The following is a 16,726-nucleotide window of genomic DNA, read 5'->3' as shown; positions in this document are numbered from 1 at the left end:
TAACTAATTAATGGACACAAGCATTCACCTAAAAAATAATTGTATAGCAGGAAGGCATTCAACACATGCAGCGTAACAGGAAAATATATCACGCTTCAACAGAATAAAACATGTGACAATCTCAGGATGACTCTGCGGTGGTTGTCGTGGTAATGTCAGATCACTCCTATACTAAAAAAGTAACCGCCCAACTGATCACACACAGCTCTATTCATCTTAGCCTAGTGACCATCGGCCACCTGTGCCCGTTGAGGGAACTAAATGACCTTCTCTGATAGGATACTCTATCAGCAGGACGTGACAGGTAATGCGACAGAAGTGTTTTAACTCCATTAGCCCTCCTACCCTCCATTCTGATGGTATTTTATAATATAGCATCTAATTCCTAGAGAAACATCCATATCTACAGTAATGTCTTATTTTCTTGCCGTTTTGAATGAGGAAAGTTACTACTACTCAGCTGGTTTTCACCGTGGCACACTTAAATTCTCTGTGACAAATTATCATTCAAATTTGGGCCTTCAAATGTAACCTGCTGTAGTGATCTGACACTTGAGTGTTTTAATATTCTGAGCCATCCTCTGTTTCCCTTGTTTGCAGTCTCTTCCCTATTTTAGACTGCCTCTCTCTCACCCTCTTGATAACAATGACAAGGAAAGCAGGGCATCTGGGATTTACTCATTTCAAATTTGGTAATTTCGCCGCTGATTGAGGGGGGAAAAAAATAACCCCTTCGGACCTTGTTCTGCTTAATTCCATTTTACAGTGGAGAAGGCAACTTGAAAGACAAGAGCTTGATTCGACGACCTGAACCTTTCAGGCGCTCTTGGGGGGAGGGAGGCTATCATCAATTACCCTTCGATTTCAAAACGGAACATTTGGCGAGATGAATATGTCTGACTGCTATCCAAATCATTAAAAATCACTGAATGAGATGCCGTTTTCTCTTAAATGAATCACATTGAGAGGAAAATCATTCACATTGTGCAAACGCCAAAAGCTCACAGGCGTGGAAGTTCTTCTCGTTCCCCCTCTTGTGTTGTGTGGAATTTGGTGTGCTGCTAATTTGAGTGGTGCAAATGTAGCATAGCAGAACAGATCAAAGACATCCACCACAGCATTAAAATTAAACTTTTCTCCCTCCTTTTCATCCAAGATAAAACATTTAAAAAAAGACCTGTGCTGTGACTGTCTTAAGGTTTATAAAATCCACATTTTTCCCCAATCTGTTTCCATCTGAGAGCAAGAGAGGAACGTAGTAAAATCAAATGTAAACATGTCTTCACAAGTTTAAGGAAATTCACATATAGCACAGATTTATGCTTTACACAGGCATCTACCACATTTTCTAGAAAGATCAATTATGCCGTGACTCAGAGCAGGTCTAGGGGAGCTGCCAGACTCCATACTCGCAGAGTGCTCCACCCTCTCTGGCAACTCAAAACCAAAATTAAGCAGCAGCAAAGTGGAGTGAGGAGATTATTTTCAGCTTCAGTTACATTGATGACTCACAGATTCCACAAATTTCAAAATCTCTATGCTGAAGTTAGCTACAAATTCCACAGGAAACAGACTTGTTTGAAATTCAAAAGGGGCACAGTGCATCTGGAGGGAGGGCATTACTGTACTAACAGCACCTGAGAGGAGGACAGATGCATTCCAAATCAACACACAGCAACAAAAAACTACAAAAGGAACTAGGCAAAACTGAGCTGTCCATAACGGCCAGCTAGTATAGGGTCTGTATGGGGCAGTCAGTCTATAAAAAATATCTATAGACATGGTTCCTTTATTTGCTCAGTATCAATCTGAGCATTAACCACAGCTAATGGGACAGCTGTGGGTCAATGGTCTTTGTCTTCAGAGGTGCCAATCAGGGCCTTAAGCTGTGTGATCAGACGAGGGGACAGAGGTGCTAGTCTGCCTCTGAGTGGGTTTTTAACGGAGACGGCCGTATTGATTTCAGCTCTAGCCAGGGAGCGCCGTCTGCATGGAGTCTGAATGGAGCCAGCCCAGCCAGGTCCCCAGTCACAGTCCAGTGATCAGAGCCCTGGCAGAATGACCTACCAGAGAGGTGGTGAACCTGCAAACATTGTGGGGGCAACATCACTAGAGATCTCTGTAATAGAAAAGGGTTTTAACCTTAATGTTGGAGCCAAACCCCTGTTAGAAGCCAAGTAATCACCCCTGCACTGCTCTCATTTGAAGTGGGACCCTGTGTGTGTGAGTGAGAGAGAGCTTTCCTTCTCTCTTCTCCAAGGCACTCTCTCTGTGCTGTATTGTGGAGTTGGTTCGGGAACCAACAGAGTGGAGCTGCACCAGGGCATTGCTGTTCAGGGAATGCAGCAGAGCGTTGGCAGTAGAGTTGATATAGCGGAGCTCTGTGCACACCTGCTATGACTGCTCCAAGAAGACAGGTAAACTAAGGAATGAGATCAAGGCCTGTGTGTTTTACTCCGATTACAAAACTGACCATTTGAATGTGTTTGAGTATTAAAATCTTCCCTCCAACACGGCAAAACAAAATTTAGTTCTCCATAGCCAATAACCTTGTTTATTTGCATTATGGCAGTGATAAGAAATCCACACATTAGAAATACTTGTGTATAAGATTTCAGTACACAGATGGGTGTGAATACAGTGCCTTCAGAAAGTATTCAAACCCCTTGACTTGTTTCACATTGTTACATTACAGCCTTATAAAATTGATTAAATACAAATCCTCAGCATTCTACACACAATTCTACACACAAAGTCCACCTGTGGTGAATTCAATTGATTGGACATGATTTGGTAAGGCACACACCTGTCTATATAACACAGTTGACAATGCACGTCAGAGCAAAAACAAAGCCTTGAGGTCGAAGGAATTGTCCGTAAAACTCCGAGACAGGATTGTGTCAAGGCACAGATCTGGGGAAGGGTACCAAAAAATGTCTGCAGCGTTGAAGGTCCCCAAGAACACAGTGGCCTCCATCATTCTTCAATGGAAGAAGGTTGGAATCCCCAAGACTCTTCCTAGAGCTGACAGCCTGGCCAAACTGAGAAATCAGGGGAGAAGTGCCTTGGTCAGGGAGGTAACTAAGAACCCGATGGTCACTCTAACAGAGCTCCACAGTTCCTCTGTGGCAATTGGAGAACCTTCCAGAAGAACAACCATATCTGCAGCACTCCACCAATCAGAACTTTATGGTAGAGTGGCCAAATGGAAGCCACCCCTCAGTAATAGACACATGACAACGGCTTGGAGTTTGCCAAAAGGCACCTACATACTCTCAGACCATGAGAAACAAGATTCTCTGGACTGATGAAAACAAGATTGAACTCTTAGGCCTGAATGCCAAACGTCACATCTGGAGGAAACCTGGCACAATCCCTATGGGGAAGCATGGTGGTGGCAGCATCATGCTGGGTGGATGTTTTGTCAGCGGTAAAGACTGGGAGACTAGTCAGGATCAAGGCAAAAGATGAACGGAGCAAAGTACAGAGAGATCCTTGATGAAAACCTGCTCCTGAGCACTCAGGATCTCAAGATGTTCACCTTCCAACAGGACAACAACCCTCACCACACAGCCAAGACAACACCGGAGTTTCTGAATGTCCTTGAGTGGGCCAGTCAGAGCCCGGACTTGAACCCGATCCAAGATCTCTGGAGAGAACAGAAAACTCCCCAAATACAGGCGTGCCAAGCTTGTAGCATCCTACCCAAGAAGACTCAAGGTTCTAATCGCTGCCAAAGTGTGTCAAAGTACTGAGTAAAGGGTCTGAATACGTATGTAAATGTGATGTTTTGATAAATTAGCAACAATTTCTAAAAACTTGTTTTTGCTGTCATTATGGGGTATTTTATGTAGATTGATAAGGGGGGAAAACTATTTAATCAATTTTAGAACAAGGCTGTAACCTAACAAAATGTGGAATTCAAGGGGTCTGAATACCTTCCGAAGGAACCGCATCTAATCATTTCACTTTAGTATTTTCAATCTCTTTTTTTTGTTTAAAACATCCACAATGAAAATGCTTCAACACTTCTGGAAATGCTCATTTGAATGCTTAAAATGTCCCATATGAAATCCATCTACAGCAAGACAATGAGGAAATAATTACAATGGCCATTTTAATCAACCCCTGTGCTACCTTTTCACCCTATTTATACTGTTTTTGATTCCATGACCCACGGGTAAGTAATCACTTGAAAATGATGCCTCTGTTTTTAATGCACTCTTGCTTTAGACACATTTTGTTCAGTAGAGGACAGGGGTCTACTGGATTACAAGAAAGATTTAGCTCATGGATAACAACAACCATGCTGTTCTTTTTGGCAGAAAGAATAGCACAACCAAATTGATGAGACACATTTTTTTGAATATTGATGATATAGGAACGTTTCTGAAGTTCACAGGATCTTACCCTGTTTACTAGGGTGCTACATTTTGGATGTGAGTCTAACTCGTCTTTACACAACACTATTCAAAACAATGACGATTCCTGGATATCTCACTATTCTGCATTAATTTCATAGATGCTATATTGAGGCATCAATAAGCAAGCTCTTCTGCAACAATTCATCAACACATCTACCATTGGAAGTGTCAAATATGAACTACCTAAAAGGTCATTTCTACACCCGGTTAATAACCTTGAAGCTTCCAGAGTAAAAGCACAATCAGGGATTCACACAAAAGGCCACACTAATGTCTTTCTTTTCAAGGCGACAGCCATGTTATTTGACCTCACGACTTCACTTCAGAATTTCCCCTCAAGATAAAAAAAAAAAAAAAAAAAAGAATAATCATTTGAGCAGCCAGGGTTCTTCTTTATCCACGGCGAGAGCACTTCAACTATTTGACAATCACAGTGAATAATGTGGCAATTAAACACCTAAAACTGGCGTTAGGTCATGGCAATTTATTTAAGGCCCGGGCCTGCAGAGCCAAAGCCCAGTCTGGAGGAGATATCACCGGAGTGTATTCCCCTAGGGGCCGAGCCTCACAAGACCCTGCTAGCTGCCACATACTGGGGCCTTATGGGTGAAGGGCTCTAACAAAAAAACAGTGACCTGAACATACATGCCCTTCACGCTTTGCATAATTAAGGTCAGAAATAAACTTGCGTTATTTAGCTCAAGTTATTTAGCTCAATTTAGCTCAACTGTTGAAGAGTAACTTAATTTAAATCTGAAACCAGTTGTTTTAGGCTAAGTTGTAGTGAAACACTTAAATTCTGGTCTTCATTTTAACAGTTTGTTGCAAGTGAAATATTGGTCTTTTAGTAGTAAATCTAGCTCTTTTTACCCCAAGCGGATCAACTCTACTCTAGCTTGAGAAGGTTCCTCTATGTTATCTCATAGGTGGGGTTCAATATGAAATCCACTCCCTTCTAGATGTGGTACCACCTCAATGCTTACTATAAAAAGGGAGAGATTCAGTATGAAATCCACTCCCTTCTAGATGTGCTGGGGGGTACCACCTCAATTGCTTACTATAAAAGCAGGTGACAGCGCGCCTTATTTGGCAACGGTCTTGGTATGTGGAGTGTGCCGATACATTTAGCTAAATGCTTCCTAGACCACTGACGTTACACGAAATTCAAAAGGCAGTAAGGCACGTTTCCACACATGATCAAATTCAACATTTTTGCTTACCGTTTCACACGCCTGTGTGCTTTTATGAAGAAAAAACAAACATGTACACTACAGTTCAAATGTTTGGGGTCACCTTGTTTTTGAAAGAAACAACTTTTTGTCCATTAAAAAAACATCAAATTGATCAGAAATACAGTGTAGACAATGTTAATGTTGTAAATGACTATAGTAGCTGGAAACGGCTGATTTTTAATTGAATCGAATCCAAAAATGCTGATGGTTTTCTTGCTTCTTTAATCAGGACAACAGTTTTCAGCTGTACTAATATAATTGCAAAATGTTTTCTAATGATCAATTAGCCGCTTAAAATTATAAACTTGGATTAGCTAACACAACGTGCCAATGGAACACAGGAGAGATGGTTGTTGATAATGGGCCTCCTATGTAGATATTCCATAAATGTATTATTATTATTATATAAATAATATATATAAATTAGCTATTGCCAGATACAATAGTCATTTACAACATTAACAATGTCTACACTATGGCAACATTAACAATGTCTACACTATTTCTGATAAATTTGATGTCATTTTAAAATGGACAACAATTTTTTTTTGGCCTTTCATTCAAAAACAAGGACATTTCTAAATGACTCCAAACTTTTGAACGGTAGTTTAGGCTATGAGGATTATACGTTTATATTCATTGCTACATCCATCGTCAAAAGACAGATGACCACCATTGTCATGACAACTATTTTCCCAATCTCTATGACTGGCAGTCTACAACAGTTGGCTCATAGTTCACTGGTTGTGAGTTCTAATCCCACAAGGGGCAGATATTTTACCTGTGCCCAAATACTTTTTATTCTGAAAAGTGAAACCATACCTGTAACTACTACCCCCTGGTAGTAGTAGTTATTTTATTTTTACAGTGCCCAAAACCAATTAGAGTTCATTTGACCATTTTATTTAACTAGGCAAGTCAGTTAAGAACACACTCTTAATTACAAAAATGGCCTACACCGGACAAAGCTGGGCCAATTGAGTGCCGCCCTATGGGACTCCCAATCACGGCCGGTTATGATACAGTCTGGATTCAAACCAAGGTGTCTGTAGTGACACTAGCACTGAGATGCAGTGCCTTGGACCACTGTGCCACTCGTGAGCCCCCCCCCCAAATGAGCTACTGCATAAATACTGCAATGCGGGTTGGATTGAATTGATTCCCTGATTTTCATTATGAAGGTGCTGATTGCATTTTTCTTCCCAAAGCAAGAACGGAATAAATGTGAGTCCACATTTCAATTATTTTTGTGCCCCATTGGGGACTCGAACTTACACCACAGGTGGGAATACATAAAGAACTCAGCGCCTTACCACTGTGCGTCAACTGTCCAGAGCCTAATATACTCGCAATGCACAGAATTGTATTATCAGAGTTCCAGTGGACTTCTGGTAAGTATGCTTTAGTGAGAAAGTGCTAGGATCAGGAAAAACAAAGTTTACCCAACAGCAAAATGAATATTTATGAGCATCTCCCCACCCACAACTTCTCACCTGAATGCATAATTTGGGGGGGGGGGGGGGTTAGGCAAAGGCTGAAATTGGGGCTGAAGTTACCCTTTAAGACAGAAATAGACAACATGTTCAGATAACAAGCGGAAAGTTCCTCTATTTACCAAATCATGAGAGCAAACCACACACAAGTCAGAGTTAGTTATCAAAGTCCATCTTTAGCTTATATAAGCTATCACAACCCTGTGACTCTCAAATCAATTCAGTGTCTATCAATTAATTCTCTGAGGTCCCTTCTACATTGCAACTGAGATCCTTTAATAGCAAAAGACACACATGATGAGACAGCATAGGCATAATTTATCATTCAGCTATGCTCTCTTGTCAAACTCAGAACCATAAACAAATCCTCCATATCAACAGGCATATATCAAATCCATCCTATCTTGACAAGATCACAGAGACACACTGACTGGCACACAGACATTGTGGAGCCAAGAGATACACGCTTGACCTCTCCCCTCTCTCCGGCCCAAGCAACTTAGTCTTGACATAGAACAGATACTGCAACCCCGCCACAGTATTATACAAAAACAACATTCTGATGAGAAGTAACTTACAAACATAGAATGAATATAAAACATCTTACCTATGTTACCAACTAATTCTGATTATTCCCCAACAAGCTTCTCTGTTTTGATTCAGGCTAATAAAAACAACAACAGAGCCAGACAGATCCCATGCAGCCTCGGGCACCCAACAAGTTGGAAATCGGACAGCGGGAGGAAAGAAAAAGCAGTAAAGTGGCACTATGTGGTCGGTAAGATGATTTCCTGTTTCAGTAAGCGAGGGCTTCATTAGAGTCAAGCAGGCCCTCTATACACAGGTTGGGTTTTTTTAAAATCATTATTTGAAGTGACTAACACATGTTCCTGCACCTTTCGCTCAAAAGGAGATTTGTCGTCTCCCTCCCTTTCATATTCCCCAAACACAGTCTGTGGGGGAGGAGGGTGACTACAATTACTACATTAAAACTGTCGGCACAGACTTCTTTATTTTGTAGATGAAAGTGATGCATTTCTCATGCAAGTAATGCAGAACACCATGGAGTACACTACATAGCCTACACTTAGGGCTGGCACAATAACCTTGTAACCGAAGGTTACGGATGAAGAACTACATGGAGTACACTACATAGCCTACACTTAGGGCTGGCACAATAACCTTGTAACCGAAAGTTACGGATGAAGAACTACATGAAAATAAATTAACAGTCATATCCCTTTAAAAATATGTATATATATATATTTTTCAATTTGGGTGTGGAACAAACAGCTGACTGAAGACAGGACGGCCTACATTAGTGTGGCAATTTTACTCACGTACACTCGCAATGGCTGCCTGGTATTGTGATGCAAATGTAGAAAGCCCATTAAAATTATGCATTGGAATGTATTTTTGTCAGGAAGGAAGAGGAGAAAATTTACCTCAACGTTTTTTTTAAACACTTTTTTTTTTTGCCATTCCGTTATTACGGTGACCGTGGTCATTTGGGTGGCCAATTCCCATCATCCAAAATGCCATGACCATCAGAACACCTACTTCCGCCTACTAGCGACAGTTAGAGACCTTAGTTTGACAAGTTCTTGCTTCAAAATCCCTGTTCGAAGCTGCGCCGGTAAACAAACCAATGGCAAGTCAATTAGCGTTAAGAGCGAAAAGGCGCCCTGGAAAAGTTTAACAGCCTAGAAACAAAGAGCTGCTGCATCAGAATGTAAACAATCCTATTACAGCTACATGGATGGAAGCAATCAGGTTGTTGTTGCTATTAGTGTTGCCTGACAACACACTCTCCTTATGGAGTGGCAAACACAACAGGGTTTGAGAGGAGTTCGAGTTGCTGCTTTTTCTGATTTTACTGCTTGTACTGACCTGGAATGTGGATTATCTAGTTTGTTTCAAACAGTCAATCTTGAGGTAATGGAGATTGCTTTAGCGTCATTTGCAAAAGACAGTGCGATTTAAGTGTAAAATATTGCTCTGGCAAACTTGGCAGGTTAAATGACAAGCAGTAAGAGGCATTGGGAGTGGGTTAATAGCGACACCTCAAGACAAGAGATTGGTTGGTAATGAGCTGGCAGAACATTCTGGAAAGAACTGTGATAATAGAAACAACCTGTTCCGTTCTAACTCAGTGGGAATCAGAGTTGGAAATAGGTTGACATTCACTTTCCATTCAAAAAACGGTGAGAACTTTCCAATCAATTTATTTGTTTCCCCTATTATTTCTGCTGAACAAAAGGGCACAACGGACGCACGAGGAAGTGTTTACATTGCTTATTAACCCTTTTACAAAATTGAATTGAAATTTTTTACAGAAGAAATATGAAAAGCATATGCATAACCATGGTAGCAGTTGAAAGGGAACAGTTTGGCGATAATGGGACAATTATTACACTATAAAAAGGTGAGGACACAACAGTTCACCTGACAAGACTGAATCCAAACCATTACACTGTTGATTTCCTCTGCATTTCACATTTACTGTACATTTGGCCGCATTTGTTGATAACGAAATCTGAACATACTCCGGAGACATACAGTAACACGATAAGACTATTCCTGGGAAATGTGAGGTAGGTGCATCATAAGACCCCCCCCCAAAAATGACAGGAGTTTGGTTGAGTGTCTCCAAGTGGCCACACACCTCGCCAAAGTGTGCAAGCTCCTAAGCAATTTCAATGCACTTTTAGAACGCAAAGAACAGTCTTTAACTCTTGTCGTGTGCGGTGCTCAACCTCAGAAAGCCTGCCAGTCAAAATCCATACAGCGCTGTGAAGCACAGAGCCAGAGCTCTGACGTCATGTATAGCATGTTACTGTACAGCCACAACGTTCCAATTTAGACGCTTATTATTTTCAACTTGTATACCGGTATGAGTGTAAAGGGTTAAGAAACAACCAAGTGTGTCTCACCTTGACTGCAAAACAACCACAGATTCCTTTGTTGCTATGGCCCCTTCTTTCATTAGTAACTGGATGTTTCAGGAGTGTAGCATATTTACATTTGAGTCACTTAGCACACGGTTTCCCAAACTCAGTCCTGGGGACCCCCCCCCACCCCCAGGTGCACATTTTGGTTTTCCCCTAGCACTAGATAGCTGATTCAAATAACCAACTCACCATCAAGCTGTGATTATTTGAATCAGATGTTTTGGTTTATGCAGTAGCACTACACGTGCACCTTGGGGGCCCCCACCAGAGAGTTTGGGAAACCCTGATCTAGCAGACGCTCCTCTCCAGAGCGACTTACAGTTCATGCCTTCATCTTAAGATAGCTAGGTGGGACAACCAAAAATCTCACAAATAAAGAACCCCCTTGGGTTGTGCCGTGGTGGAGATCTTTGTGGTCTATACTCGGCCTTGTCTCAAGATGGTAAGTTGGTGGTTGAAGATATCCCTCTAGTGGTGTGGGGGCTGTGCTTTGGCAAAGTGGGTGAGGTTATATCCTTCCTGTTTGGCCCTGTAAGTGGGTATCATCGGATGGCGCCACATTGTCTCCTGACCCCTCCTGTCTCAGCCTCCAGTATTTATGCTGCAGTAGTTTGTGTGTCGGGGGGCTAGGGTCAGTTTGTTATATCTGGAGTACTTCTCCTGTCCTATCCGGTGTCCTGTGTGAATTTAAGTATGCTCTCTCTAATTCTCTCTTTCTTTCTCTCTCTCTCTCGGAGGACCTGAGCCCTAGGACCATGCCTCAGGACTACCTGGCATGATGACTCCACCTGGCTGTGCTGCTGCTCCAGTTTCAACTGTTCTGCCTGTGATTATTATTATTTGACCATGCTGGTCATTTATGAACATTTGAACATCTTGGCCATGTTCTGTTAAAATCTCTACCCAGTACAGCCAGAAGAGGACTGGCCACCCCACATAGCCTGGTTCCTCTCTAGGTTTCTTCCTAGATTTTGGCCTTTCTAGGGAGTTTTTCCTAGCCACTGTGCTTCTACACCTGCATTGCTTGATGTTTGGGGTTTTAGGCTGGGTTTCTGTACAGCACTTTGAGATATCAGCTGATGTACGAAGGGCTATATAAATAAATTTGATTTGATTTGAGTTTGATGTTATCCGCTTCACTCTAAACATGGCTTCAGTGCAAACACGTCATGTAAAACACTATGCTTGCCTTCTAAAAAGATTCAAGTGCACTGAAAGCTGAAACAAGTGGGCCTAGACAGTCAAAGTCAAACCACAACAGGATTTCCTCACTCAGACTACAGAAAGCCGAAGGGTTAGAAGAGCAACCATGCCAACTATTGGTCATTATAGCAGAATGAGAGAACACGCATGCTACTTCATCCCATGTGATTGTTATTTAATCCCACAAGACCATTGTATTGGGCTTCAAAACCATCTTGCCATTTCTCTCTGAAACTGGGGGGGTAACTTTTCAGAGGGACCATCTGTCAACGGGCATATGTCACTCTGCCACAGGGCCTAGTGACAACAAGTGTTGATTGATGATGCCAGCTTATGACAAGTCCGAAGGTTCCTGACAGAACATGTTCATGACAAAAACATTACTTAGGTATGATAGCTGGGCATGGCTACTGCACAAGGGTATACATGTTTAGAGTGTTTCTGTCGCGATGTCATTGTTTCTGTCAATGCGTACAATACAATTGTTAGGTATTGTGTTTTGTGTGGATCCCAGTAAAGTAACAGATGAGGATTTGGGCAAACAGGTAAGAGCAGGATTTCCCCGAAGTGCCCCTCATTGTAACACTTACTTCGAACAGGGTCAAAATAGGCCGTGTTTCCCCCCGTCACGTGACTTTGTACTTCGGTGGACGTGACTCTGGGACACGATGTTCCGGATGGGTTTGTAGTTTCAGATGATTCGTTACGGTCACAAGCATCTAGGATCAAAGCACAGAACATAAGAAAATGAACAACTGTTTAGCAGAAGAAGAAGGTGGGAGAGATAGACAGAGAGATTGTTTGCATGCACTCCCACTGAACAACTCAACTGGTCAAAATAAAGTTGCACTATGTACTTCTACTCAGAAACAGATGTAAACGGTGACGAGAAGGTCAACTTCGGTGGACGTAATACTAATATCAGGGACAGAAGGACAAGCCAAGTCAGGCTGCCTTATTTTTTTCCAGAGAAAACATTGTCCTTTGTCAAAAGGTTACACAACAGAGTCGGGAGAAAGGCGGTTTCAGGTAGAAGCCAAAGCCAGATTTCTGGATCTTATTTTCTCTACTCTCGGGTGTGCACTACCTGCCAAGGTTGTTACAACCATAAAGACAGCCTTCATCTACATTGAAAAAAGTATGTAGGCAAAAACCTGCTCCGATAACTATGCAAAAAGGTCAGATCCATCTCTCTGAGTGACGTTATTAGTACTGTGATCCCTCATCAAATACTGTACATTAAATGATCAATGCAAAAATGCCATCTCCATTCCTGTTATGTTTAGCTAATTGGCTACAACATCAAAAACATCTACACTGTCTTTATGACATTAAAAAAAGAGGACCAAGGCACTCTTCATGCAATTAAAATGCCTTTATTTGTATGGCATGTTCAATGGAAACAAAGTTACAAAAATTCTCACGCGTTTCGGCTGCATGACCTTTGTCAGGGAGTCTTTATGACATAGTTGAAAAAACAAATTCCGTTTCCTTCAGACAATTCCTGTATGTTTTTTTTGGGGGGGGTTATGTTTTGGTTGTATCCATAGTCCTTTCATGTTGTTTGGTTCTGGAAAAGAAGGTGACGAATGGCTCAGCGCAACATGGCAAATGTTATTTTCCTTAGACGGATGATGTATTTGTTGCAGGCCTGTAATGCTGCCGCTCTGTTTGGTAAGCAATGGCAGATAGATGAACGAGCCACAGTGGCTCTAGATAGATATGGCCCAATCTTAGCCAGAGGCAGGGGCTGATAGATGGCAAGTCTTTAGTCTTGGTGTGACTCCCTCCCTCTCAGATCGATGCACACTTACAGTAGCAGTGTGTGATGCATCGCTGTATTTAGTGACTACAGTTATAAATAAATTAGCCTATTCTCAGAACATCTACAGCCTCCTGAGAGGGGAAATCCAGTCTTAACTTGAGAAAGGCTTAGAAGGTCCAGCAAAAATCCATTTGCCACCCGTCCCTGTGATTGCTTACTCTGTCCTACTTTGCTATTTTTGACAGTGCTGTAATGATGCTTGGTATAAATAAGATGGGGTAACGGTTCACTGGCTGTTTGAAAGAAGAAAAAAATATTTAAAAAAAAAAAACAGGGCCAAGCTTATTTTACAAGTGATAATCTTAAGGCAACTAGAAAGTTAATTAAAAACTATAATTGGCTGTGGTTCCTGCTAATAGTCGCCAAGGCGTTCCTTCAATCTTTATTGCGAAATAATGAAAACATTAACATGCCTAATGCTGGTGAATAGATACCGATGTCTGGTAAAACGTCAGGAATATAATTTAGCGGGAATGCGTTCATGTTGGTTGTTATTGTTGTTCTGCGTGAACTGGTGGATTTTGACATGCAAGGTCATGACTTTGATGATTAATCTCGACCAAGTTATTATTGATGGAATATCCCAGCAATGGTCAATTGACACCAGTGTTCATTGAAAGTGAAAGCGATGTGGAGCACAAGTACAACACCGTTACCAAACCAGTAAACAACAATTGCATAAGAGTCAAGTTGTCAGCCCTTATAAGCAGTATATTGTCATACCGTGAGAGTTTGGGAGAAGAGGACTTGTCTCCTGTTGAAGGTTCTCCCCTGGCCCAGCAGGCCCTTCCGGAGGTAAGACGGTATCCGTGGACATGAGACAGTCCTCTTGGAGAGATACACGACAGATAACGAAGGTTCTCCTTTTCCTCCTTAACCCTGGGGATTTGAATGTAGACGTGAGTAACAAACTACCACTCAAGTGAACGACAATGCTGGTTCTCTCTCATAGAGAGCAGAGTATAAGTGACGTCAACCCACAATATGTCGTTAAAAGTTAGTGGAGTTTTCTCCCTTTACTGCCTTACAGAAACTATACAAACGGCAAGGAAACCTGCAACTAAGTGGTTTACATTTCTACATATGGTTATTTTAGGCCTGCACTGTAAACACATGCATAATACGTTTGTTGATAAGTAACTTACAAACATGACAACTCCCTGCCTCAAGTTTGACTCATTCCCATCCCTCCTCCATAGTGAAACGCCTTCCCGTTTGAAAATGCAGCACTAGTTGTAAATTCAAATATCTCCAAAGTTATCCATACGTTTCCAATGATTCGCTTTATTCCAATTATCGCGCGGGACGAGTTGTAATATTTCTCCTAATTGTCCTCGACGTTCTGCTGGTTCGCTTGATAAAAGTTTGGTCTAAAACATTTTCATCATATCCGGATTCTGAAAGCCGCTCGGCCAGCTGCAGAAATTACAGTAGAGAGCAGTGTCTAAAGGACCATGGGAACATGTCGGAAAAGTCAACTTTGACGTGTAAACAAACTATTGCCACTTGACCGTATCCTAAACAAAGTGTCCTGAATGTATAACTGCTGCTTATTTGCTCTGAAGATTGTCTGCTTGTCACCTTTCATTATATTGATATGCATCGATGCACCTTGTCCAAGAATGATGCAGATCGTCCTCCCAAGTCATCACACGACTCAAATCGTTTAAAAAAAATCTAACTATTAAACTGATCACTACTGAAGTTTAAAACGTATTGGAGAGTACGTTTACAACATAATACGTTGCATGGACTCACACTGTGTTCAATAATAGTGTTTAAGGTGATTTTTGAATTACTACCTCATCTCTGTAACCCGCACATACAATAATCTGTAAAGTCCCTCAGTCAAGCAGTGCAATTCCAATACAGATTCAACCAGGACAATTGTCCAATGCCCTGTAAAGAATGGCACCTATTGGTAGATATATATACAGTACCAGTCAAAAGTTTGGACACACCTCCTCATTCCAGGGTGTTTCTTTATTTTTACTATTTTCTACGTTGTACAATAACAGTGAATATAACTATGAAATAACACATATGGAATCATGTAGTAACCAAAAAAGTGTTAAACAAATCAAAAAATATTTTATATTTGAGATTCTTCAAAGTAGCCATCCTTTTCCTTGATGACAGCTTTGCACACTTGCCATTCTCTCAACCAGCTTCATGATGTAGTCACCTGGAATGCATTTCAATTGACAGGTGTAAAAGTTAAATAGTGGAATGTTATACAGAAGATAGCCCTATTTGGTAAAAGACCAAGTCCATATTATGGCTAGAACAGATCAAATAACCAAAGAGAAACAACACTCCATCATTACTTTAAGACATGAAGGTCATGTGGAAATGTCAAGAACTTTGAAAGTTTCTTCAAATGCAGTCTCAAAAATGGTCAAGTGCTATGATCAAACTGGCTCTCATGAGGACCGCCACAGGAAAGGAAGACCCAGAGTTACTTCTGCTGCAGAGGATAGCATCATTAGAGTTACCAGCCTCAGCAATTTTAGCCCAAATAAATGTTTCACAGAGTTCAAGTAACAGACACATCTCAACATCAACTGTTCAGAGGAGACTGCGTGAATCAGGCCTTCATGATCGAATTGCTGCAAAGAAACCACTACTAAAGGACACTAATAATAAGAAGAGACGTGCTTGGTCCAAGAAACACGTGCAATGGACATTAGACCGGTGGAAATCTGTCCTTTGGTCTGATGAGTCCAAATTAGACATTTTTGGTTCCAACCGCTGTCTTTGTGAGATGCAGAGTAGGTGAACGGATGATCGCCGCATGTGTGTTTCCCACCGTGAAGCATGGAAGAGGTGTGATGGTGTGGGGGTGCTTTGCTGGTGACACTCTCAGTGATTTATTTAAAATACAAGAAACATATATGTTAAACTATTGTCCTGACTCTCTGTGGTCACAAAAGATCCCATGGTACTTGTTGTAAGAGTAGGGCATAGGAGGCTGCTGAGGAGAGGACGGCTCATAATAATGGCCAGAACGGAGCCAATGGAATTGTGTCAAACACCTGGAAACCATGTTTTGATGTATTTGATGCCATTCCACCAATTACGCTCCAGTCATTACCACAAGCCCGTTCAACCCAATGAAGGTGGCACCAAACTTCCCAATCTGGCCCTTGTACCATGATGGCCACCTAATCATCCCCAGCTTCCAATTTTCTCATTCATCCCTCTGCTCTTCCCTGTAACTATTCCCCATGTCGTTCCTGTAAATGAGAATGTGTTCTCAGTCAACTTACCTGGTAAAAAAAGGTTTCGAATTTTAACCATTTCACCATGAGGCCAATGGTGACGTTAAAACAGTTACTGAGTTTAATGGCTGTGATAGGAGGAATCTGAGGATGGAACAACAGCATTGTACTTACTCCACAATACTAACCTAAATGACTGAATTAAAAGAAGGAAGCTTGTACTGAATAAAATATTCCAAAACATGCATCCTGTTTGCAACAAAGCACTACAGTATTACTGCAAAAAAATGTGGCAAATAAATACACTTTTTGTCCTGAATACAAAGCGGTATGTTTAGGACAAATCCAACACAACACATCACTGCGTAAAACTATTG

At 41.4% G+C, this 16,726-nt stretch overlaps 1 protein-coding gene across 3 annotated transcripts in view; it reads right to left on the bottom strand.

Moving 5' to 3' along the window:
• Positions 1-14,767, bottom strand: part of LOC135514771 (myoD family inhibitor domain-containing protein-like) — a 29,069-nt gene extending 14,302 nt beyond the window's left edge. Inside the window, exons 1-3 of one of the 3 annotated variants that reach the window (XM_064938347.1) lie at positions 14,710-14,767; positions 13,852-14,007; positions 11,894-12,022 (exon numbers count right to left, since the gene is read on the bottom strand). In XM_064938347.1, the coding sequence (XP_064794419.1) occupies positions 11,894-12,022; positions 13,852-14,007; positions 14,710-14,731 (307 nt within the window). In that variant the 5' untranslated portion in view covers positions 14,732-14,767. Of the gene's footprint in view, positions 1-11,893; positions 12,023-13,851; positions 14,008-14,273; positions 14,529-14,709 lie in introns of those variants that run through there. The other 2 variants (XM_064938348.1, XM_064938349.1) reach the window with 2 other exon arrangements.
• Positions 14,768-16,726: the final 1,959 nt, after the last annotated feature.

The sequence above is a fragment of the Oncorhynchus masou genome, chromosome 26 (genome assembly GCF_036934945.1).
Source record: "Oncorhynchus masou masou isolate Uvic2021 chromosome 26, UVic_Omas_1.1, whole genome shotgun sequence".
Lineage (NCBI taxonomy): Eukaryota > Metazoa > Chordata > Actinopteri > Salmoniformes > Salmonidae > Oncorhynchus > Oncorhynchus masou.
Note: the sequence above shows the minus strand (reverse complement) of the source record. Positions and strands in the feature narration are given on the sequence as shown.